At 36.0% G+C, this 27,612-nt stretch overlaps 1 protein-coding gene across 2 annotated transcripts in view; it reads right to left on the reverse strand.

Annotated features, from left to right (window-relative positions):
* Nucleotides 1-27,612, reverse strand: part of LOC150099747 (focadhesin) — a 381,450-nt gene that overhangs the window by 304,333 nt on the left and 49,505 nt on the right. For both annotated transcript variants that reach the window (XR_016549345.1, XM_090403693.1), the window contains exons 5-6: nucleotides 13,546-13,641; nucleotides 10,107-10,272 (exon numbers count right to left, since the gene is read on the reverse strand). Coding sequence is in view for 1 of the 2 variants with exons in the window: in XM_090403693.1 (XP_090259819.1) it covers nucleotides 10,107-10,272; nucleotides 13,546-13,641 (262 nt within the window). In the remaining variant the exon portion in view is untranslated. The remainder of the gene's footprint in view (nucleotides 1-10,106; nucleotides 10,273-13,545; nucleotides 13,642-27,612) is intronic.

A 27,612-nucleotide genomic window follows, 5' to 3' on the forward strand; every position in this document is an offset into this window, starting at 1 on the left:
TTTTAGTCTGTTTGTTTTTGAACTATGTTTGGTTTAAATATAGAGTTAATTACACCTGTTATTTTTAAATATTTTGCAATTTGTATGTTTATATTTTTTTCATATGTGATCAAACATCCTAGGTAGTTAAATTAATTCACCTGTTCTAAGATCTTGTTATCTATTACTATCTTAGTTCTTACTGGATCTTGTCCTTTAAATGCCATAGTTTATGATTTTTCTGTTCATATTATCATACCATAATCTTTGGCTATCTCATTTAGATCTAAAATAGCTTTCTGTAAGTTAACTTCAGAATTTGTAATTATTATTTGGTCGTCAGCAAAAAGAAAAGTGTTTAAGTTCACAGCAGGAGAAAGTTTAATACCTTGATGGAAATTTTTATTCCATTTTATTATTTCATTTAGGTAAATATTAAAAAACAGTTGCTGAGAGTGGGACATCCCTGTCGGACCCCTTGGTTTCTCTCTCTTGTATATGATAGCTCATGATTTAATCTTATTTGTATTTGATTATTTTCATATATACTTATGATAGCTTTTAGGATATTATTTGGTATTTGTCTTTCTTTTAATATGTTAAATAAAATGCTTCTTTTAATTTTCTAAAATGCTTTTTCAAAGTCAATAAAACCAATTTTTGTTTCTAAAAATATTCTCTTCTTTTCTCTATTATTAATTTTAGGCAAAAGGCAGGGTCTATACACGATCGTCCTTTCCTAAATCCATTCTGTACTTCTAAAATAAAGTTTTCGGAATATTTCATTAGTTTACTATTTAAAATTCTGCTATATATTTTGTAACAGGAAATTAGTATACTTATACCTCTATTGTTTTTAGGGGGTCATCTCTACTACCTTTTTTAAAGTTAGGAACCAATTGCTTTTTTCCATTCTATTGGAGGGTTACCAGTTGAATAAATTTTATTTAGAAATAATAGGAGTCTTTCTTTGAATCTTGTTCATGAATATTTATATAGTTCTGAACCTAGCTTATTTTCTCCTGGTGATTTTCCGTTTCTTGTTTCTTTCAGGCTGATTTCTAATTCTTCTTTAGTTATTTCATTTTCATTAAGTCTTTGCCAGTTGTCTTTTTTAAAATATTTATCTGTCCAAAATTCTGTGTAGAAATTTAGAAATTCTTCTAATTTCAATTTGGTGTTTAATTTTATGTTTTCTTTACTACCTGCATTTAAGTGTTTCAAAATCTTATATGCATTGGGTCTTATTTCATATAAATCATGTTCTAAATTAGAAACGAATTTGTTCTATGATTCTCTATATTTTTTTCTGACTTCTCTTTTAGCTATGGCTCTTATTCTTTTATATTCTATTCCATCTTCTAATCTTTTACTGCTTAACCATTTATGATAGGCTTCTTTTTTCATTTTGATTATTTGTTTGATTGTATCATCCCATATCTTCAGTTTTTTCCTTTTATTGAATTTTTTGGTCTTTCCTAAGCTTTCATTTGCTGCTGCATTTAGTATCGTTTTTATATTAAGCCATTCTATTTCTATTTCTTCATTTTGTTTTATTTTATCTAGATATTGGTTAATTCTTTGTTCATATAGCCAATGTATATTTGTATCATTTAATAATCTAGTTTTATAAACAAATGTTTTAAATTTTCTTTCTGTTCTTGTTACTTGTAGCCATTTAGGTGGTAATCTTAATTTTATTTTAACAAGAAAGTGGTCACTGCTTATTTCATATCCTCTGTGAACTCTAACATCTAACAAAAACGTTGATGTCTTTTCATTTACGATAAAATAATCTAATATTGATTTCCATCCTCTTGCTGCCTAAGTATATTTATGTATGTCTTTATGTTTCTAGAAAGAATTCATTATTTTTATGTTATTATAAACTACAAATTCAATCAATTTTTTACCATTCCTGTTTAGATTATGCTTTCCATATATTCCTATATTATTATTAATTTTCGTGTTTCCAATTCTTGCATTTAAGTCTCCTGCTAAAATTATGTAATCATTTTTATTTATTTTATTATATATGTTTTGTAGCTGATTATAAAAATCAATATTATCCTGTTCTCTTCCTTCTTCTGTGGCATATAAACCAATTATTGTTAAATAGACTCTATCTATTTTTATTCTAGCTTCTATTATTCTTTCATTCCATAATTTATAATCTTTTAACTGTTTTGGAAGGGTGTTATGAATCCAAATCATGACTCCTGCTTGTGCTCTTTTGTCTCTGTCAACTCCACTGTATATCACATTAAAATTTTCGGTTCTCATGGTTCCCTTTAATTTCTTTTTTGTTTCAGTGATTACTGCTATTTTAAAATTTCTTTCCTTTAATATTTGGTCTAATTCTATTTCTTTATATGCTATTCCTCTAACATTCCAGTTTGCTATATGTATTATATTTTGTCGTTTCCATTTTCGTTTTACCTTTTCCATTCCAGGGTGGTTTTCCATAGATTCATTCCGATTACCTTTTTCTGTTAGCTTAAAAGTAGAATTCTGTTCTCCATGTCAGGTGACTAGCCTGACGATGGAATAGTTCAGTGGTAGGGCTGCTACTTTAAGGCTTCTGAAATAGCCTTTTCCAAATTTAAACCCATAGGAGGAATAGGGTATATTGAAGGGGAAAGAGTAGATGATAGTGGAATAGAGTAGAATTATAGTAAAGGTTTATAGAGGGGAGGACATAGTTGTAAGGCCAGAAATGGAAAGACCCCATGGCCCTCGAGTACTCTAATAGCATAAGGGTCATAAAATAAAAAGAGTTGGCTGATAAGGCCTTATAGGAAAGATTAAGGTGAGTGAATCTTCCTCAAATTAGAAGAAGAAGAGGATAGATCCAGCTAGGGGTCTATGGGAGTGCCACTTCCCTTACAATCAACATGTTTGCCCCTTAAGCAGCTTTCATTCAATGCTGGGTCAAGTTTTTCAGCATGGCAGGATCTGGACCATACCGGGCAGGCATATTCAGCAGAAGAATAGCAAAGGGCCAAGGAGAAGATCTCAGTGTGCTAGGGTCTGCTATACATATGTTATATACAATAAATATGGCCAGATGTTCCTCCAGTATCTTGAGCAATCAATTGCTCTTTCTGTGCAGGATATAAGGTCCTCTTTCGTGCAAGGTGATTGAAGAAGGGGACAAGAAAGAAGGTGTTCCATGGACTGGGTTATCCTGCACTCATAATTATCTGGCCCCATTTAATGATGTTTTGCTTGTAGCATCATGTCACTCAAAGTCTGTTGAGGCATTTCCAAGTATTCCAGTCCAAGTGGGCACCACGTGGAAGATGTTCAGCTGTTGTAATACCAGTATTATTCTCCAGATATAGTGCAAGCTATTGTTGAAGTCTTGTCTCTGGAGGATTTTTAGGTGGTTCAACAGTTGCTAGTAAGCTATGTCGGGATTTTAGTCTTTGGGGCACTGTGGTCTGGCCGAATAGCGGGTGGCGGTCATTCATCTGTCTGCTTCTTTCGTCAGTTGAGAATGAAGATTTTCTAATTGAAGGAGGTGCAATACCAGCCAAAGTATACAGGTCTCTTAGTGGTGTTGGTTTCAGACATCCTGTAATTAAGCGGCAGCTTTCATTCAATGCTGGGTCAAGTTTTTCAGCATGGCAGGATCTGGACCACACTGGGCAGGCATATTCAGCAGAAGAATAGCAAAGGGCCAAGGCAGAAGATCTCAGTGTGCTAGGGTCTGCACCTCCATTTGGAGGAGGTAAGCTTTCTCGGTATATTGTTTCTTGCATTCACTTTTGCCTTGTTTTTTCTACGTGTGTACGTGTGTTTTATATGAAAGAGTGCGATTGAGAGTCATACCAAGGTAGATTGGGTTCCAGGAATGTTCTATATTAGAGACTTCCCAAATCTGAAGCTTCCTGTTGGCTTCCTTATTGTTAAGGTGGAAAAGGCCAGTTTGGGGTTTCAAGAGGTTTAGTTTTAATTGATTATTTTTTATATGTGGTTAGACTATTTAAGGCAAGTGATTGAGTAGTTTCAATGGACTTGAAATTTTTTGATTGAGTAGCTATGGAAAGGTCATCAGCATAGATAAAATTTCTAGTTCCTGGAAAGATGGAGAGATCATTGAGATAGATGTTGAAAAGTAATGGTGATAACTCACTTCCCTGGGAGGAGGCCATTTTTTGGGGGATGCTGGCAGCTCTTCCTATCTCCCCAGGTCCACAAAAAAGAGTGTTTTTCCAAGAGTGATTGGATCAGGAAAACAAGGTGATAGTCTCTAATTATTCTGTATATTTTATTTCTGAGTGTGAGATGGTTTATGGTATCATATGCTGCAGTTAGGTCTACAAAGACTGCTCCTGTGGCTAGTTTTTGGTCATAACCATTTTCTATATATTGAGTGAAGTTGAGAATTTGTGATATACAGGATTTGCTTGGTCTAAAACCAGCCTGCTCAGCAATAAGATGGGGTTCGATTAGGGATTGTAGCCTATTCAAAATTAATCATTCACAGAGTTTAAAGAGGTTGCTGAGTAATGATATAGGTCTGTAATTTTTTGCTTTGGTTGGAGTTTTCTCTGGTTTCAGAAAGGCCACCACTTAAGCGTGCCTCCAGATAGTTGATATCCTTAGGGGTCTGAGGCAAGTGTTGTATAGGTTTAATAACTAATCTTTAGTTCTGGATTGAAAAGGCTTAATTTGTTCATTTGTGCAGATGTCATCAAGGCCTGAAGATTTTCTAGGTTTTAATAGGTTTATGGCAGCATTGAGTTCAGTGATGGTGAAATCTGAGTTAATCATATTTTGTTCCTCAACTTGGGGTTCCAAGTATCTTATTTTTTGGGTGCTTTTTTTAGGGAATTTTCCATTCAGCAGCAGCTGGCGAGCAATTAGCTGATACCTGTAGATGCTCGTATGGCTTAGTGAAATCCTTCCTAATTCTGTTGATAAAGTTCCATGCCTTTCTGCATGGATAGTCTCCTCTGAGAAGGGGGGGATGGTGTTGTAAAGTTGTAAGTAATTAGAATACTGGGCTTGTATGTCACTGGAAAGGCCAGAAATGTAGTTCGTGCAGCATCCTCAGGGGGATGTGTTTGGTGGAGATTTTCCTCAGTATTTTTATGAATTTGAGGATACTCTCGAGGGTTTGGAGGGACTGGTTCTATGGAGCAGTCAAGATCTTCCATGAAACCTTTCCAATTAGCTTTTTTGAAATTAAATTGTTGTCTGTAAGGGGCTGTGTAAGGCATAATGGCTGGGTTGAATTGAAGCATTATAGATCTATGTTGAGAATGTGGAATGGGATTTAAAAAACCCTTTTTAACACAAATGTTGGATATTTTTGAGATAACAAATATGGCATCAGGGTTATAGCCTTGCTTCCATCTGCCACTGTTGAAAGATGCAGGGAGTTTTGGATTATGTATCAGGTTTAGAGAAAGGTTTTCGGCCCATTTTTCAGCAAGTTCTCCATCTTTATTGAACTTTGTGTAACCCCCAGTTAAAATTAAAGTCACCTGATACAACATTAGTCATGTATGCATTATTATTAAGGAGGATGTCAGGGAAGGAGAAAGCTTCTTCTGGAAGTTTATAAACTGAGGTGATTGAGATATTTTTATATGTGATTGTAATAATCTCAATGTTTCTGTTGTTCGTTGAGTCAATGGACGATGAAATTAAGTTTTCTTTTGTAAATATTGCATTTTCATATTTATCATGGGGTATCTCTTTGATGAGTTTCATGCCATGAATGTAAGGTCTTGCAGCACCTTCCCCTCTGTGATTTTCTTGCAGGCAGAGCACATTGCAGTCATTATCTCTGCAAATATTTGCAATTTATTTAATATTTAATTATTTATATCATTTATAATGATATCATGTATATCATTAATATAATTTAATACTGAAGGTCCACATTAATGCCTAGATACTGGTAGAGGAGATCCTCTGAACTAGTATCAGAGATGCAGTCTCTTCTGGGTTTAAATACCATCCCATAGGTAGGGTAAGAATGGTAAGAATGGTATTTAAGTGGCAAGTTTGCATCTCTACCCTTCAGTTATGAGATTAATTTTTTGAAATGTTCATTTTAATTTTGTTTATACTGAAACATCTGTGCAGGTGCAGGGTTAATAAATTATCTTCTATGTTATGCTTTAAACTCAGCATGGTGCTTGAAGAGAAAACTATAGCTATATCATCATCATATCTGATTATGTTTCCTTTCAAATCTACTGAACAAAGGTCATTTATTAGTTCTGAAATAAGATAGGTCCCAAAACTGAAATTTAAGAATCATCAGTTTTGATGACTTGGTATCTGCTTAACACATTTGCTGCCACTCTACTTGGGCATAGTCTGTTACCGTACGCCAAGCATTTTTCACTTCTTCAAGGTCAGTATGGGTAATCTCGTTGCCAGCAGTCAGCATCATACGAGTATATTCGTAGTTGGCTTGTGATGCAGCGAACGTGTTAAGGTGCTGTTATTTGAACTGCTCGCCCCCTATTTTCTAAATAAGAATGAAAACATAGGTTACACTTCCCCCTAAATTCCTACAACACACAGTTTTCTTAATAACAAGGTATGATCGAATGGGTCAAATGAACATCTATGAAAAAAGCTATTTTCCCCTTTTTTAAATGCTCTTATAAATAAATTCTGAAATGTTTAAGCAAGCTTGTTCAGTGTTCCATATTTTGAAGAATATGTACTCATATTTGCTGAAGAAATACGAATTTAGAAACAATTTTTTCCTTATCTATTCAATATTTATTTATGGCAAGCTCAAAGATTTTTGAGTTAAATGGTAAAATAGAGACTGGTGTATAGTTTGGGTAATTGTTGATGTCGCCCCCTCTTTTTTTATTTTATTTTAAAGAAGATGGGTATAACTGTTGTTTAAAAAAAACGGTTATGAATTCACCAGTTGAAGAGGATTTAGTTATGATATGAAGGAGAAATTTTGTTGGTGTTTAGTAAAAGATAGTATTATCATTCTTATAATTACTTCATCATATCCTAATACTGTTATAAAAATTTCTGACAAGAACAGCAAGCTATTAAAGTTTGTAAGCCAGGAAAAATTGCTAATCTGGTACACACAGGCAGTACTTTTTTATAAAAATGTGTTCATTTTGTTTACTGCAGTTTTCAGATTAGTGTAAATGGGAGAATAATTTCTTATGCTGCTTACCCAGAAACAAATCCATGCATCTCCAAGTATGTGAATTCAATATGGAAGAACACTTGCTTTATCTTTATGATTTTGTTATTCACAAGCTTGTCAAACGATCCATGTTCTGTTTCAATCTGTACATTTCTAATATTCTTTTCATGTATTTTGTATAGCATTTCCTGCTATTTCTCAGCAACTAATTTATTTCTAGGCCAAAACTGGAGTCTTCTATGGATCATTAATAAATTTTAATTACATACAAATGCAACAGATATATCAGCCATCACTACCTGTAATAGCAGATGGCATCCTCTCTTCCGATTTCCTTATCAATGCTAGAGGACCTCGGAGTTCTATAATTTCATTCCCCTCTTCCTCCTCTCACTAACCTCAAATCCTATTCATAGTTTTGTATTCCTCCTTTTCATCTGACAAACCAGCAATCAAGCAATCCAAGTTTCAAGATAATTCATAATTACACACCTTCTCTTTATTACCATTCTTCAATGGATGTGAAGTGAACCTCCTCATTTTCAAATACTATAAAATACAAGCTAGTTTTCTTTCTCTCAAAAAATATCTCGCTTTATATTTTGATAATATCCAGATACCTAGACATGATCCCATTTCTCTTGTTAGGCTTACATACACTTCTAGCCTTTTCTGATATAAATATTATATCCATAGTCTCACCTATACAATTACTAACTATACAAGTTTCCAATCTGCACAACCTTCAAATACTTTCCTCACATGTGAGATGGCACCAAAATCAAGGATTTTTTGGCATTGTCCTGAAAATTCTTGATGCTATCTAGAAGAAGAGAAATCCATTTAATAGGTGAAATTTCCTTCAAAATTCTTAGAGGCTTATTACATCCACTTCTCTGACATTCTGTTTCTGCTTGATGCCTTTTCTACAAGAATATTTGTGACCACTCTATATAAAGAACTGTTAAGCTCATAAAAATGCACACAACTAACTGGTGAACCATTCACAGTCCAATTTAAAAACACAATGAACTAATTTCCCTTCCATCCTATCTATGTCTTCTGGAAACAGCCTTCCTCATCCAACTATAGCTGTTCACTAAATACATGACATGTTCCTTCTATTATCTTGATCATATGTCATGCTCACACCTGACACTAATGCTAAATTTTGCAACCACTTTATACACATACCGGCCACTAAATTAGAAACCTTTATAAAGATGTATGTAAATGTCACTTATGCAGTATATATGCAAAATACCTGGTCACATGCATCACCACATGTTCTAGCCAACTATGTAATAATGCTGAGGGGTCAGTAATTGTCAATAGTGTTGATCACAATTGGAAAAACAAAAGATCTTTCAGAGTTCGATAAAAGGCTTATTCTGGATGCCTGTCTCGCTGGAGAGATGATTTTGAAAACAGCAAAAATGGCTGATTTCTCAAAAGGTGAGATATCCCAGGTATTTAATCATTGGAAAAATAACCCACATTTCTTGTCTAAGAAACATAATAATAACTGTAGTCCAAAGCATTTAATTTCCAACCCACATCTCAACAGGCTATGCATAAGGAATTGAAGAGGATTGGTACTGGCAGTTGCTAAAGGAGGTCCAATACAGTATTAAATAAAAGTTTCTAATTCAGTAGATGGTCAGTGTATGAGGGACTGATAAAAAATAAAATTTTAAAAATCCATGTTCTTATTAGAGTAGAGTGGTTCATTACTTTTGTTTTCTTCCATTTCATATTTACTGTTGAAATCAACTTTTTACACTGCATTAAAATTAATACGTTTTAGTAGATAAAAATGTTCAAATAAAATATGAATAATTAAAAAATGTAGAAGTAGAAATATGAATAATTAAAAAAAAAAAACTTAATCTTGCTTAATTTTATTTATTACATTATTTGTTTAGTAAGAAATGTTGTGTGCACCCATTCACAATGCTTATTTACCATTTTAATTCAGGATGCTGAGAAGGAGTGAAAAGTATCTCTACTAAGATATGACTAGTTTTCTTCTTGATGTAACTTACTGCTGCCATGGAAACAATGAAAACTATTATTCAGATGTAGCTTAGTTGGTGCTGATGAGCCCTTTGGTCAGAAAGACCTAGGTTCCAATTCTGTTTGAGACATGAGGAACCTTTATTTGGTCTTTTCAATCAAATGGTGAGTTAGCCAGTCTCATACAGAGGTGTGGGGGGGGGGGATTTCATGAAAAACTGGATTTGTCTCTCAGAACAGGCAAATCAGCCCCATCAACATAGAGATCTACAGGCATAAACACTTGCCCACAGAGGATACAGCAGAGGAGTGACATGCTGGCTCCATTAATTTGCTGTGACCCCTAATCAGGGTACTCTACTATCCTAACAAACACATGGGTTGAAGAAGAAACAAAAATCTTTATAAGTTTCAGTTAAATGCTGCATATACATTTTAAAGCAGTCACTTTTAGTCTACTTTCTTTTCTTAACAAAATTTTTTTTATTAAGCCTATTTCTTTCTCTCTCTCTCTAATAACTTTTGAACTGCAGACTGATGCTTCTAATGATATTATTATGTGACACCTCCAGGGAGTCCAAAGACTCATCGAGGGAGCACACCCACTCTACATCCTCCCTGAATCCACCAATTACAACTAACCACAATTACACCAATGTCATCTACCGCCCATCACTGCCAGTAGTATTTCCACAGAAAATCACAAACATCCATGCCGACGGTGGGATTCGAACCCGTAGCCTTTTGGCTGGAGAGCAGATATGCTAACTGCTTGGCCAACTAGGCTGGCATATAGCCCTAGAAGCATTTCAGTGACATTATCATGCTCCACCAAGGAATCGAAGGACTTATTGGAGGAAGGATTTTTATTTAGTATTGTGTGTGTTTGTCTGCAAGATGAATTATAAAATACTGTAGAATTTTAAAGTACCAAATTCTAAATATAAGAAAAAAAACATACCTGCAGCCAAGGAATACAAAGGAAAATAAAATCCCAAAATTCATCTACATCCAGCTGTGCTAACAGCTCAAAGGTTGAAATCCTCAAAACTGCATGCTGTGATGGACAAACAGGATTCATTAAAATATATTGGAAAACTGGACCTAAGAATTTCATGGCATACTCCCTGAAAGAATAATAACACTATGAGAAACATTTATTGATATTGCTTTTAATATTTATGATTAATATTATATCAACAGGTTATATGTCATAATATCATGTAAATATTACCCATCACTCTCCAAGTAAAAAATTTCTTGCATCCCTCATTACTTTACACCAGTGCTTCCCAAATTGTGGGCCGCAGCCTCCTTGGGGGTCGTTAGTTTTGTTGAGGGGGGCCGTGAAATAATGAAAACAAATTTAAAATGTTTTTAAGACTAAGTGTGCCATGTCAAATGTGTATGTAAGATGCTAAAAATGTAATATTTGCATATAATTTTTGCAATATTTGCTGTGTATATTTTGTATTGAATATAAATACAATATATATTATAATAATATATGTCTGTATTATGATTTTTTTTTCGATGGGGCTGTGAAATATTTTAATTTTTCCAAGGGGGCCTTTACATCCATGAGTTTGGGAAGCACTGCTTTACACAACTGGCAGGGAAATTCCTATATACAACTTTTCTGTGTTTGAATATGTTCCACATCTGCAACAGCTCATGCTGGCAAAGACAAATATAGAAAACTATTGTTACAGGGAATAGAGGTGTAAATTGTGCTGTTGCAGGATGAGTTTAGCTGGTTCAAATTCTGCTTAACTTTAGAATGTTAAGCAGAATTTGAAGAATTTGTTACCATACTTGGGATAGCATATCTAAAACTTTCCCCAGAATGCTTGATTATATGCAATTCACTTTACTGATGACTCTCCCTCACTGACTCCCTCCAGTCACTTTCCACACTCCACTGCATTATATCTCTTCTATAGGTCTTTCCATAAGTGCTGCTCCACTGATCTTGCCACTACCATTCCTCCACTTTCCTGTTCTCAAATATGAACATGAGCAGCTGCTAGTCAACACCCATATACAGTTCAACTCCAAACTCAGTAAACCTTCTCAACCTCTGATTTCCTTTACCTATGTTCTTTGGTCTTCTCCATAGTGTTTTCCCCCAATGATTACAATCTTCAGGTCTTCAAAACACATCAACCAATTTCTTTTATCTAACCACTTACCCATACACAAGCCTGTTATATCATAGGTCTTGGGACCTCATGTGTGGAGCTGATATATATATATATATATATATATATATATATATACACACATAAAAACTTGCCATCTTATGGTCTTACTTCTGCTCTTTGTAACTGTATAGCTATTTTTTTTCTCTTAAGTCATGCACTGCGTTTAATGGTAGATATAATGTTCTCTCTTCAAATTTCTCTAGCAATGCAGGTGTTCCTCAGGGCCTTATTAATTATACATAATTTCTCCCTCCCAGGATTAAAATCCACCTCTTTCCGAATGAAGAAAGAGCAATGCTGCTATATCCTTGCATATGTATTACTGAGGTGCTTGCTCTTGCACAATATGTTTTAATACTTAGTGGAATTATGTTTCTTGTACTTAAGTTCATTTTAGATCACAGAACAGCTTGTAGCAATTTTAGAGGTAACATAATGCTAGTTTAAATTCTTTTTACAGTATATACTATTAGTGACAAAAATTTTCAGAATAGTGTCTCTAGGTCAACATATGAAGCATGAAGAACCATTAATGTGTGTATGTATGTATGTGAGCGCGAGAGAGAGTTAATATGGAAGAGTAGATGTCAGAGGATGCTCAAGAAAAACAAATACAAATTCTTTTATCACAAATGCAAAAACTTTTTGAAATGCAATATCACTCATTAGGAAACTTCTATATATTAACATAAATATGCAATGCATTATACAGATGTAGATTTTAACAGATGATGTTGTCATGAAAGCAAAAATATACATGTCACATAACCTGTGTCACATAACCATGCTAGCCTGGTTGGATGAGTGGTTAGCATATCTGTCTCCAGGCAAAAGGCTGCGGGTTCGAATCCTGCCACAGGCATGGATGTTTGTGATTTTGAAAATATTAGTGGTGGTGGGCGATAGATAGCGTTGGTGTAGTTGTGGTTTATTGTAGTTGGTGGAGACAGAGTTGTACAGTAGGTGCCCTCTCTCGATGAGTCTTTGGGCTACAATTATCCTTTGTGCTACAAAGGATAATATGTAAAAACCGACATTCATTGGATGAAATATTGAATGCAGAGTTCTGGATATCGACCAGAACATGAATCTGCACAAAAACATTCAGAACTGAGACTCACAACATGGGTTTCCATGGCAGGAAACCCATGTTGTGGGACCTGCAATATGCAGGTCCCACATTACCTGAATTAACATGCAGCATTGTTTCAGTGATGCAAAGAACAGTGAGACGTGGAAGCTTGGAAGGTTGTGTTATGGAGTGACAAATCATGCTAACCTTCTACTGAGCAGATGAATGGGTGTGGCAGATGCCCGGTGAACATCTCCTACCAGAGTACATAACCCCAACTATAAAATTTGGAGTTGGTGGTGTGATGGTCCTGTTTTTCCTGATTTGGCCTTAGACTTGTTCGGCGCCATAAACATTGAACTCCAAGAGATAGCTGAACATTCTGGACAATGCAATGCTTCCTACTTTTTGGTGTCTCTATGGAACTGACCATTGTCTCTTTCACCAACACAATCCACTATGTAAAATATAAGGCTGCCACTGTAACTGAATGGTTTTTGGACATGAATGTCATCTGACTTGCATTATACATCTGTGGAGTGAACTGGAGCATCAGGTGAGGTCAAGGAACATCTGTCTCACAACAGTCCAGGACCTCATTACATGACTACAGGAAGATTGGTCCAAAATTCCCATTGACTGTTATCATAAACTTGTCGAGGTATGCCTGTAGGATTACTGCAGTGTTCACAGTGAAAGGAGGTCCTACATCTTATTAAGGTAGGCACCATGCCTATTTTGTCACTATGGTACCTGTTATCTTCTCTCTAAGCAATGTATAAAGGCATGTATATCTGGGTTCTTCAGATAGTTCTACAGGTTGAGTAATTTTATTTACCGAAGAAACTTATACACAAATTATTTCCAATTTGAGTTTCTTTGTACATTTTAAAACATAAACCCAAATGAAAACTTAGAGAACACCAAGTTATTTCAGCTGTTGTGTGGTGGTGGAAGAAGAGACAGAGTGAATGAGAGAGAGAGAGAACAAAATATGTGCTATTAGCACATACCATTAAATTTTCTAAAATGCTAGTAATTAATTAAACCTTATTCTATTTCTAAGATAGGAATTAAGTTCAGTGTTGTTCAACTATCAAAGACTATGAAAAAAATAAATTTACCTTTTATTTTCATCAAAACAAATTTTTTGCAAATTTGTTAGGACTAGAGGCCAGGAATCTGGTCTTTCTCTCAAAACAGCTACTAATGGATGATTTCTGAAATATACAATTTTCATATAAAATAAATATGTAATATAAGGAAAATGTAAAAGATAATTATAAGTGATTTTCAATTTTTTTTTTTTGCCTCCAAAGAATACAGTTTATTTATTGTTTATATGATAAATCTACTGTTTTTCTTACTTTTCAATTATCAAAACAGCAAGTTCTGATAACTAAAGGGTCAGATAATTGAAGTGCAATTACATGGCTCTAACAGAAATCTTCTGACATGGGTCAGTTAATTGAAGAGTCACTGTTTTGAAGGTCAGATAAACAAGATTACCATCATGCATTTAACTGAATGAATTTTGATGAAATTTTTTAAAAAAACTAAAACAACATGAAGACTAAGATAAAGTTCTGCTATTTGTACATCACAAACTGAATATATGAAAGAATTTTTCCTTAAGGAGTAATTTTAATCCACTGTTGTTATAGTCAGATAAAACAAACTTAAATATTTCAAAATTTATCAGAGAGCTTATGAGAACGTAACGCTGCCAATCATCAGAGTTGGCTTAGCTTGCACTATAAAAGACATGGATTAGTTTGGAAAATTTCAACATTCAGTTATCTGGCTATAACAACAATTCTATTCTAATTCCTCAGCCATACAGCTGGTGGGGGTTAGCTATATGCTACCATACTAAGGAAATGATTACGAGCAAGGTGGTTTCCCGTTGCCTTTCTTGCCGTAGTATATTTTATGAATGTAGCTGTGTGTGTTCACGGGACCAGTTTGCCTGTTTTAAGGGATAAAAAAACCCGAGTTACCGGGAGGGGAAAAACTCTCCACTGCCATATGAGATCGGTTAACTCACCTTTAGTTGAGACTAAAGGTTCCTCATGTCACCGATAGAAATCGAACTCAGGTCTTTCCGACCAAAGGACTTCGTCTATATTGACTGAGTTACAGAGGCTCCAATTCATAACAACAATGAATCAATAATATTCTTCACATCCTTAATTCAAATTTCCAGATAGTAACCTTTTAGCTCTATATTCCAATTTTATAATTATTCACCTATAGGGAATTCACTTATGTAAAATATAACTTTCAGATACAGGATTGCTATGGCATTCATATGGTTGTATTAAACTTCCCAAGATTTGGGAAACTTAGCTTCTTGCTAGACTTAGTAAGAATGAAAGTTGGCTAGCTTTGGCTGCCCAACACAGCTAATGCTAACCAACAGCACTCATAGAGGGTACCCCCTCATAGGACTTTAGGCTTTCCTGCTTACTGTTTTTGTACAATTTTGTGCGTTTTTTTTTTCAATTGTAATATTGTTTCCCTGATGATGTCTCAATGACCGAGACGAAATACAGGATTAATTAAACATGTTTGAATATTTCAATATATGGGGAGTAGGGGGGAAAACAAGGGTCACACTTGGAAGTTGTCTAAGGGTGAATGGACTAGATTCTTTACTTGAAAAGTGGTGAACAAGTGGAATGGATTGCCAGAGGTGGCTGTGAGTGCCTCAACAGGTTTAAGGAGAAATATGATAGATATTGTGTGGTCTCCTGCAGTGAGTTTTGTGACCCGTATAAATAATAATAATAATATTATTATTATTAATTCTATTAAACCTTATAATGAGTATATTTTGTACTGGTGAAAACAAATATTCTATATGACAGCACAACATGATGAGATCAATACTCATGCTAGCAGTGACAATGTCCAGTTAAACAAGGTCTTCAATTTCTGTCAGAAAACTAGGATGCCAGCAAATTTGCAACTGGAGTAAGTACAATGCATTTAGAACAAAGGAATAAAAACTTAGAAACTGACAGAGGAAATGCCCAAAGTGGTACACAGTAGCACTAGGCATTAGTGGTTTTCCTATGAACTGTTAAACAGCTAACCTCATAGTTAATGAATTTACTATGTTGAGAAAAAAGTTTTTTGTTTTTTTTTTTGCTTTTACTTTGGACAGAGAAGCAATCCACAAAGATTATATCCATTTTACTTCACTAGAATGGGTTAAGCCTAGTTTTCATCCCTTTCTTCCATTAAGTGGAAGAAAATCTAACTATCACACAAAACTAAATGCAACTAAGACTAAAGAATAAGATTTCAAAGCCCTTATGAATATGTCTACATGTTGGTAAAAATTACTATCCCTATCTCCTAACTTTGAAGAAGAGGCTTACTGAAATTACACACACTACCCACTAAAGACTGCAATGACAGCCAGCGTATTTGTAAACTGTACAAATACTCATGCTCAATCCTTTAATGAGTTTCTTACTTTAACTATATTGGTAAGTTTTTCTTCTCTGAATATGCAATTTTAAGACAATAGTTATTGCAATGAAGAATTCAGAAAATTTGATAATGCCAGAAAGACATCCTTTAACCATCTCAACTTTGACATCAAATTTAACTTCTGCCCATCAGTGAAGTTACCCTTTACTTCAGTGTTCTCAGAAAATTAGAGTAAATTCTTAAATTTGTGCAATTTGGATTGAATAAGAAGAAATGCAGAAGATTAAACAAAAATGTGAATACTAAGCAGCATATCCATGAAATTTTTAAACACATTTTTAAAAACAAAGGTCTTTCCTTTGACTGGAAAGACCTCTGTTCAAAATCTATCATGAATAATTATACTTTTCAACAGTTGATCAGATGGCCAGCCTCAGAGTGGGCAGACTCAACAGACTGTTCTTCATGCAAATAAGAAACCAGCCATAGGCTGATCACCAGATATAGAGGATTAACTGTCCAATTAATCCTAACTTCATAATTCAACAAAACACAAGGTCAGTGTGCTATATATGTCTGCTTTAGAGAATACCAAGAAAAAGACAAAGAAGTTATGTAACATGAGAAAGCAGCTAAAAAAAAATGGGGAAAATTATTGCATTCTCATATGTTCTAACTACACTGATATTTCTTTATTTTCTCTCTTACCGGTGCTTGTTTTAACAGTTTCGTTATTTCTTCATTTATGATTTCAACTATGGGAACATACATTGGAAGGAAATGGAATTTATGCAGTTACTAATGGATGATTACCTGAGACATGTGATGGAATATACTAGGGGTTCGAGAGTGCTCGATCTAGTAATTACATCTGCGAATTTGTCTATAACGAATCTGACCAGTTGCTTTCAATAGATTAGAAGGCTGGGAAAGTAGAATAGATGTCAGTTTAATGTGGTAAAGTGTAAGGTTATGCATTCTGGGGTGAAAAGATTACCAGCTATATACCACATTGGTGGAACTGTACTACAGGAAATTGACGAAGCCAGGGACTCTTGGGAGTGTTAGTGGATAGGGTGTTAAAGATTAGGGGGCACATGGCTAAAGAAGCTCATTAGATCAATAGGTTACTGAAGAATACTTTGATGAGCAGAGACAAGCAGGTTATTGTTCCTCTTTATCAAGCCATGATAAGACCCAATCAACAACAGGTTGAAGATTTGTGGGTTACAGAAACTGGTTGATAGGCAGAAAAGGGATAATATGATTGAGACATACAAATTACTGAGGAATTTTTACAAGATTAATTCAGAAGAAATTTTTCAGAACAGGTCTGGTGGTGGGAGAACTAGGGTCCATCCATGAAAACTGAGTAAGAGTGTCAAAACAAAAAGAGTGAACCAAAAGGTATAAACAACATGGATTCAGAAGACAAAGTTACAAGAAGACTTGTAACTTTGTCTTCTTGGTACTGCTCCCCCCCCCCATATACAACTCTCTGATATTTATCCAACAACCAATTCCCAATCCAATTCACTAACTTGATATCCAAATCCATATGCTGTATGTGGCACCCTGTCAAATGCCTTTATAAAATCCAAAAAATGGCAGTATATGCCTTTCTCTCATCAGTTGCTCTTGTTATTTTATTATAAAAGGCAATTACATTACTAAAATAAAAGTATCCCTTAACAAATTCATACTGAGCCTCACAGATAACATTACCCTCATCTGCCCAATGCTGTATATGATCTCTTACTAATTTCTTCAAAAGTGACTATAGTTTGATGCTTCCTATCTACCACCATCCTTATGGGAATCTTACCCTCTTTTCCACTCTTTGGGCACCTTTCCCATAGCGACACTCTTCGAAAAAGCCAAGTCGATGGAGTAGTCAGTTCCTTAACACGTGGTTTATTATATAGAGGCTAATGACTTCACATCGATTGCCTTACAGACATGTATAATGCTATGCATTATGGGAAGGGCCACTACCCAGATCACTTTTGACCTTTATTGAGGTCTCATCAGTGGGAGCAGACCCAGAAGTAATACTTCTATATACAAGTAGCCTGGTTGTGAAGTGACTTCACACACAAACTTTGTTTGCTTACACTTGGATAAAAGATAAACAAGAATATAATTTTTTGGCATCTTTAATTTATAGTATAACCAAGTGAAAAAACTTTCAACACAAATTTTCTCTAGCATGCTCCATCTTCTGAAAACATTTTATTGACATTATGCACTTTGAAATTTTTTAGTATAAAAGAATGCAATACCATAAAAAAGCACACTGTTTTTCTCCTACTGTTAATGAATACCCTTCATATATATATTCAGTAATCTGCCATAAATTTTCTTAGGTGTCCTTTCTAAATCTTTTGAAAACATACAGATTTTATTGTCTTAATGGACCTATATTAGGTGGATATCATCACCACTAAACCATTTTTAATTATTAACAAATTGATTCCATAAATTAATAAAGCCATGAACACAGTACATAATTTATTTATAATCCAAATACCTGGCACTGTCCTGTCCAATGAATCTTTGCTATCAAATCTGAGCATTATATTAATAAAATTAACCATTTTAATTTTGTATGCTAAAAAACCTGCTGTAATCTTTTTAAAGAACTATAATTTTAGATCATTTGTTTCCATTAACAATGTTTTATCATTATATTTAATGGGAACATATCTCAGAAGTTTTAATTTTGCTTACATAACTATTTAAATCACTTCCTCTAGCCCCAGACAAACTTCCTCAAGGTAACAGTGTAATCAAACCTGTGTAAAATATTCTCCGCCTCTCTTACCACAGAAACGCTATAGATTTTAATGCTGGTAATTAAATCAGAATTTATGTGTAACATAAGTTGAGCAAGGAATCCCGACTACAAAACCTCCAACTCGATTCATCCACTAAAAGCCAATTATTTATACCTGAATTGTCAATATTATCTATTCCTGATTTGCAAACATTAGTGACAATTTAGTATAAATAGTTGACAATACCAAACAGTTATACTCTACCCAATCACCTTCAATTCTTTAAATGATTCAACCACCACTGCTCTTAATCCCAAGTAATTTCTGCTGTGAAAAAATTTCTACATTATTTCACTAACAAATTTGTCAGTTGGATAAACCTTTAATGACATCCCCCAAAATTGACACTTGTGTACATTGCAAAATTCCATATGTACTTATTACTATCTGTACTATTTGCCTTAATTCAGCAATTGTGAAGTTACAAATAAACCTAATATTAGCTTGGTTACTTTCCTCACTTCGTGTAGTCAGCATAACCACATTCACGACAATTATTGCATCTCCAAAAAAAATAAAAATAATAATAACAGAATTTGAACTCTGGCTCAATTTTATATATATATATATACACACATATATACATATACACACACACACACACACATACAGGTAGTCCTCAACTTATGACGAATCGACTTACAACGTCATAAGTCGATTCATCATAAGTTGAGGACTAAAATTACATATATCACACTGCTTTTGTATATGCATCGCATCATTGCCATTAGTCAACAAGCAAAGCCTATCACCAATACACAATAGCAGCTGCTATGATTCACCCACTTCTAACTTATCACAGCCTTTGGCACATTAGTTGCTAATCAGCAGTCGAAGTGTTCGTTTCTCTCGTTTCAATTTTTGTATCTCGTCGTAACCCTATCATGTCCAGTAAGAGAAGAAATACTACTGATGAAAATTCTAACATAAAAATGAAGGTGAGGAAAGCTTTAAGTTTAGATGTTAAAATGAAGGTCATTAAAGCATATGAGAAAGGAAAAAAAGTCGGTGAAATAGCACAAGAAGAAAAACTATTGCATTCAACTGTTTCAATAATTATTGAAAAACTAATAACTGGTATGAGACCTAATACAGAGAGTCAGGGAAACGAAACTATAAAGGAAGGAATGGTGTGGATGTGAGTGTAAGAACGACAGTGGTATATAACTGTGTTAATGAAGGAAATGGACTTTATCATGGAAATGTTGACAAGTCGAGAATGATTTCAGGTTTGTGTTCGTCTGGTTTGGACCCACCATATGTGTGAAAAGATCTCTATTCTTCTCTAAAGCATTAGAGAAGAATAGAGATCTCCAAGATGTCCAACTGTGTCAGGCAGACTGCAAACAAGAGTATACAAAAGAACATGCACGTAGATTATTATATCTGTACACGAATGCTAGGAGTATCAGAAACAAAGAGGTCGAGCTTGTTGCCTTAGTCAATATGTTGCTACTGCAGATTGTAGGAATTAGTGAGACCTGGCTATCAGAATCAGACCTAATAACTGGTATCGAGTGTCATGGGTATAGTATATTTAGGAAGGATAGAGTGGATAGGAGAGGAGGGGGATGGTGCTGCTAATGATACTGAATGACTTAAATCCAGTTAAAGTAGAGACCTATTAATGTAGTAATACTACTAACAATATTTCATGTGGCAGCGAGCTTGAAGTTATCTGGTGTGAGGTGGAATCTAGTAAGACAAATTACATAGTGGGGTTCTTGTGTAGAGGCTTAAGTGCTGTGAGGACATTATGTTGGAGGTTTAATGGATTTTTTTACAAGACTCAAAAAGAATTAAAATAGAATTTAATACTTCCTATATTTCGTCCTAGTCACTAGGACATCTACGGGGATTACAAAGACAATTAATGTAACATGCACACAAAAACTTACAATACTAAGCCCAACCACGTGGGTGACAATAAAGTCCTATCTAGGTGGAGCGCCCTCTAAGGGCAGTAGTAGGTGGCCTGGAATGTAAGGTGGGACCTCTGGTGATGACTGTTTCCCAAATCTTCAGAAGCTTAATGCAACCGTATTTGTTAAGATTTGGTTGGTTTCTGAGAGCTGCTGCTGCTGCTTCTAAGAAAAGTCTCTCTTTCTTGAATTTGCTGTGGTGGAGCATGGTGGTTTTCTTCCATGATACTCTGTGGGTGGTGTCCAAAACATGGTCAGCCAAGCCTGAATGGCCATAGTTGTGTTTAACGATGTACGACTTGTGTTCCTCCAGGCGGATGGATGCTGATCTGCCTGTCTGTCCAAAGTACGCAAGCTTTCGTTTTCTAAGAGAGATAACTTATCTCTCTTAGAAAACGTTTTTCCCTCTGACATCTTAGATCTCTTTTCCTTCGCCATCAACTCTGGGTATTTCGCTTGGAATAACAAAATCTACAAGCAGATAGAGGGAACCGCCATGGGCTCCCCCCCTTGCCAATTTCTATATGGAAGATTTCGAAAAACGAGCCATAGACTCAGCCCCACTCAAACCTTCTATCTGGCTAAGATATGTAGATGATGTGTTCTCTATTTGGCCTCATGGCCCAGACACGTTAGACTCCTTCCTTGGTCATCTCAATAGCCTACATCCAAGAATCCAGTTTACTATGGAAAAGGAAAAGAACAATTGTTTACCCTTCCTAGACACCTTAGTCACGCGCCTGCCTAATGATACACTTGCCTTCACTGTATACAGAAAACCCACACACACACACAGGCAGATACATTCACAAACTCTCCCACCACCACCCCTCACAACAATATGGCATCATTAAAACCCTTACCAAGAGAGCCCACAATCTTTGTTCCAGTGGAACCGCCCTCACTACTGAGCTTAACCACATACACAGAACTTTCCTCTCCAATGGCTACAGCGAACACAGCATCAAAAAAATAATCAATTCCTCCCCCATTCCCCGTCCCTCTCGTCAACAAGAATTTAAAAATGCCATCACCATACCTTACATCCGTGGCACTTCGGAAAAAATAGCCAACATACTAAAAAAGTATAACCTACACACAGCATATAAGCCCTACCGCAAACTGGCTACCCTTATCCGTTCTACGAAAGATCAGCTCCCTCCTCTCTCTCTCTGCCTGGAGTTTACAAAGTACCCTGTTCCTGTAAGCTGGCGTACGTTGGACAGACAGGCAGATCAGCATCCATCTGCCTGGAGGAACATAAGTCGTACATCGTTAAACACAACTATGGCCATTCAGGCTTGGCTGACCATGTTTTGGACACCACCCACAGAGTATCATGGAAGAAAACCACCATGCTCCACCATAGCAAATTCAAGAAAGAGAGACTTTTCTTAGAAGCAGCAGCAGCTCTCAGAAACCAACCAAATCTTAACAAATACGGTTGCATTAAGCTTCCGAAGATTTGGGAAACAGTCATCACCAGAGGTCCCACCTTACATTCCAGGCCACCTACTACTGCCCTTAGAGGGCGCTCCACCTAGATAGGACTTTATTGTCACCCACGTGGTTGGGCTTAGTATTGTAAGTTTTTGTGTGCATGTTACATTAATTGTCTTTGTAATCCCCGTAGATGTCCTAGTGACTAGGACGAAATACAAGGAAGTATTAAATTCTATTTTAATTCTTTTTGAGTGTTGTAAAAAATCCATTAAACCTCCAATAATAATAATACATAGTGGGGTGTTGTTACAGACCTGGTGGATCGGTTGCTGGTGATGAAGAAATGCATCACCAAATAGAAAAGGTGAGTGCGAAAAGAGTAATCATAATGAGAGACTTTAATTATCCAAATATTGATTGGGTAGCAGTAGAATCTCATGAGAAAAATGAAAATGCATTTACTGAGCTGTTGCAGGACAACTTCCTCAAGCAGCATGTGACAGAAGGAACTCTAGGTCAAAGAGTGTTAGATTTGATTACAGTGCCAGAGGGCATTTCAGTTAAAGACGTAACTAGTCTGCCTCCAGTTGGTGACAGTAGCATGTGGTACTCACTTGGGAAGTGACCTAGTTTATGAATGTTCCATTCAGAAAAGGTTACATGCTGAACTACAAAGCAGGAAATTATGACCAACTGAGGAGTATACTGAGTTCAGTGGAATGGGATCAGTTGCTGGATGGAAAGAATATCGACAGTGCATGGGAAACATTTAAATAATACTTAAATGATGCGATATCAGAATGTGTTCCGAGAGTTTGAAGAATAAATAGAGTAGGAGTCAAATGGATGTGTAATCTTATTAAGCAAGAGATTTGTAAGAAAAGAATGATGTGGAAGGAAAACGTATGCATAAGGATGACGTCTGTTATGAACGTTATAAGCAGCAGGCTAGGATAGTCACAACTGTTGTAGGGAAAGCAAAGTCTGATTATGAAAAGAAACTAGCTCTATATGCTAAAGACAACCCACAAGAATTCTATTGATATGCTGCAAGTAAAAGAAAGAATGAATATGAAAGAATAACTTTTCTAAATCCAGATGGCGTGAGGGTTACAGATGCAGAAGAGGTTGTTCAGTTAATGAGTGCCCATTTCATTAAAAGCTATCAAACTGGTGAATGCAAAATTGAGCTCACTGTTACCTCTTCACTAGATGAAGAAACGCAGGCATGTGAGGCCAAGGTATTAGAGCTGTTGCACAAACACTATAAGAATTCATCAATAGGACTGATGGAATATCAGCACGTGTGCTAAAAGAGTGTTCAGTTGAACTGACCATTCCTTTGACCAGGATGTTTAATATAAGTCTCAGAAGAGGGAAGATTCTGCAGGAATGGAAGGAATGTATGATAATTCCATTACACAAGGGTGGTGCAAAGACCAATGTATCCAACTATCGACAAATTAGTATCTCGGGAGTGGTGGTGAAGATTTTGGAAAAATTGGTTAGGGCCTGCATTCAGAGATGGGTTGACAGTGAATATCTACTTTGCAATGAACAACATAGGTTTACTAAGGGAAGGAGCAAATGAAGAAGAAAGGTTAAGATATAAAACTTTGGATAAAAGAATCAAACAGTTATGTAAAAGATTGAAAGAAAACTGGATAAATAGGCAGTGCACTGAAATAGAAGAATTACAAAATAGGAACAAAACCAGAGAAGCATTCCTGAAAGTGAAAGAACTTAATGGAAAAACAAAACGCACACAGTCTAATAACATCAAGGACAAAGATGAAAACATACTCATTGATAAGGAAAAGTTAAATGGAAGCTGGGTGGAGTACTTATCAGATCTCTATGATGATGATAATGGTAACATGTTAGATAATTCACGACACCTTAAGTTAAACGTAACAACAGATACCACTCTACCAAGAAGAAAGGAGGTAGAACATGTAATTAAGAATCTTCCTAATAATAAATCCCCTGGGTGTGATAATAGTCCAGCTGAGCTGCTGAAAGCTTTGTCTGTTTAGTGGAATCCATTCAGGACATCTATAAAACAATACAATTACCTGAAGTTTTTACAACATCTATCTGCATACCAATTCCAAAGAAACATAATGCACAAAATTGTGAGGATTACAGAACTGTGAGCCTAATATCCCATGCATCTAAAATTATTTTAATCTTCGTTAACAAACAAATTGAAAGAGCCATAAGTAGTGAATTGAGTGAACAACAGAAAGGCTTCAGAAGAGGAATGGGAACCATTAATGCTATCCTGGAACTAAAAATACTAATAGAAAGGTCACTTGAAAGAAATAGGAACATTTACTTATGCTTCACAGACTCTCAGAAGGCTTTTGGCTGGGTAAAACATAATAAAATGTTCAATATATTAGATAAATTAGACATAAAAGATCATGTACTTAAGATTATAAAAATGATTTACACCAAACAGAAAATGCAGCTGTTTAACACTGAGACTTCTGAAGTGAAAATAACAAGAGGAGTTAGACAAGGTTGTATCCTTTCACCAAATCTATTTAATATCTATAGTGATACAGTGATGAAAAAGATTGAGAAACAAAATAACAGGAATTAGTATCAATGGTATAAAATACAACAATCTTAGATATGCTGATGATACCATTCTAATAGCAGAAAACAGAAACAAATTAATCAAATTACTGCAGCTACTAATTGAAGAAGGTAAAGAATTTGGATTAGATATTAATGCAAAAAAAAAAAAAATTATGAAAATCTCAAAAGAAAGCAGATCAGAGCCAGAAATATTCATAAAAAATATGAAAATTGAACATACAACAGAATACAAATATTTAGGCACCTACTTTACTGCAGATGGAAAGCAAGATAAAGAAATAAAAATAAGAGCAGCCATAGCTAAAGATGCATTCTAGAAAAATAAAGATCTGCTCAGAAGTTCAGTGAGTATCGAGACAAAGAAAATAATGATAAGAACATTAGTGTGGCCAATTTTCACTTATGGAAGTGAGACCTGGATATTCAAGAAGAGAGTAAGGCAACAGATAATGGCTTTTGAAATGTGGTGCTATAGGAGAGCTCTGAAAATCCCATGGACAGAACATGTGACAAATACAGATGTCCTACAGAGAATGAGAACAGAGATCTTTATTACAGGAAATGATCCAGAGAAAGATGAGATTGGCAGGACATGTACTGAAAGGTTCAGCAGGACAATGGATATTTACAGTTTTAGAAGGAAAAATTATGGGAAAAGGATCAAGAGGCAAAAAACAAAGGACATGGCTTAAAGATATAAGATCGTGGACAGGATCACATGGCTATGCAGAAACAAAAAGGAAAGCCACCAACAGAGAGAACTGGAAGGACATGGTGCTGCACCCTCTCACTGAGGAAGCTACATGAAGAAGAAGGGAAGGTCATGATTTAGAAACTTGCTCACATTCTATAACAATGTGAGCAAGTTTCTGAAAACTTTTATAACAATTTATAACTTTTATAACAAGCACATTCTATAACAATCCCACTGCTTTAAGCCTCTATATATGGCATCGCTGGACCTCCAAAAGGCCTTTGATAGCATCTCCCTTCCTGCTCTCCTTCGAGCGCCGTCTATTGCTGGATGACCAGAACCCTTTCTTTCCTATGTTATGGAGCTATACTTGAGTAGCTCCATCACTATCACTACAGGGTCCTGTGCGACTTCTATTCCTGCAGTGCGGGGTGTTCGCCAGGGTGATCCTCTATCTCCCCTTTTCTTTAACTGCATCATAGATGAGTTTCTTTACTCTCTTCCTAGCCATATAGGCTACTCTCTAGGCCATAGCATTAAAGGCGCTTCTTTAATGCTATTGCCTAGAGATTAAGGTCATAGCATTAAAGGCGCTTCTTCCTTTAATGCTAAGGCCTTTGCGGACGAGCTTATTCTCGTAGCCTCTACTAAGGTAGGCTTGTAGAAACTCCTTGACCGGGCAGTTGACTTTTTCTCTATTCAAGGCCTTTCTATTAATCTAGAGAAGTCCTGCTCTTTAGCTCTTGTACCTTCTGGTCGTGACAAGAAGCTTAAGGTCGAGACTAGAGTTTTCCCTGCACGGGAGACCTTTGCATGCTTTGACTATCTTGGAAGAGTGGAGATACCTCGGTATTATGTTCACTCAGGAAGGTCTTCTGTCCCTTCTATCCTAGAAGCTGGGATCACTTCTTTGAAAGCTCCTCTCAAGTCCCAACAAAGACTGTTTCTCCTTTTCCATTATCTCCTACCTCGCTTTTACCACAAGTTGGTACTTGATAAGACATATATCTTAGTATTGTCCCAAATGGACAGGGCTATCCATTCAGCTGTGAGATCATGGCTCTGACTGCCATCTGACATCCCTACTGCATATTTCAAAGCGAGGGTGAAGGACGGTGGGCTTGGGGTTCCATCACTTAGATGACTGATCCCATGCCTGAGGCTGTCCAGAATTGCAAAATTAGAACCATCTTCTACCCTATCTGCAGAGAGGCATTCTATAGCCCATTAATACAAGAAGACTTTAGGTGGGCTAAAGGATGGTCCCATTATCAAGGTAACTTAATTGAGTCAGCACCTGCAGAACACAAGAGATGGGCATCTCTGCTGCACTCATCTGTAGATGGTGCTCCTTTAAAAGAGTCATATCTGGTGACTCCCCAGCATGATTGGGTGAAGGATGGCACCCTGGGTTCGAGTATATTGACCTTATCAGGACAAGGATCAATGCCCTGCCCACTCGAGCCCATGCAGCTCGATGGGATAGTGACGACTCAAACTGTAGGGCTGGCTGCCACTACAGTGAGACATTGTCTCATATAGCCCAGTGTTGCTTCTGCATCCATTGGGTCCACATGCGGAGGCATGATGCCGTGGTCTCCATTCTGAACAGGGCACCCACTAGCCTATAGCCATTATGGCTATAGGCTAGTGGGTGCCCTGTTCGCACCACCTGGGCATCAACTGTGGTTCCACCGTGGTCTCCCAACCTCTGTTCTTAAAGCGGTTGTTCAGAATGGAGAACACGGCATCATGGGTCCGCTGCAGAGACATAACGTGTGGAGAATAACCAAGATCTAATTAGTAAGATACGGGAGGAGCATGGGGCAACTCCGAGGTTTACCAGCACCACCATCTCTTTATATGGCGTATAGAGCGCAGATAGTTATAAAGACTTAAAACAGCTTGGGCTTACGCAGAGGGATATAAAAGTTCTTTCCTTGAGGGCCCTACAGGGTACGCTGGTGGCATGGTGTTGCCACCAGAGTATGACTACAATGATAACTAGAACAGGCATAGGGTAAAACACTTGTAAAGGCTTAGGCCTATATCAAATCTGGACAAGATGTAAGGGAAGTACTGCCCATAACCAGTACAAAAATTAAAAAAAATAATAATTAAAATTAAAATTAAAAAATAACAAATGGTGTACCACAAGGATCAGTGCTTGATCCACTGTTATTCAATCTGTACATTAATGATATTGGGAAGGATTTGACAAGTGACATACAGTTATTTGCTGATGAT

This window comes from Typopeltis vanoorti, chromosome 14, assembly GCF_054136105.1.
Source record: "Typopeltis vanoorti isolate ZY-2024b chromosome 14, IOZ_Tvanoo_1.0, whole genome shotgun sequence".
NCBI lineage: Eukaryota > Metazoa > Arthropoda > Arachnida > Uropygi > Thelyphonidae > Typopeltis > Typopeltis vanoorti.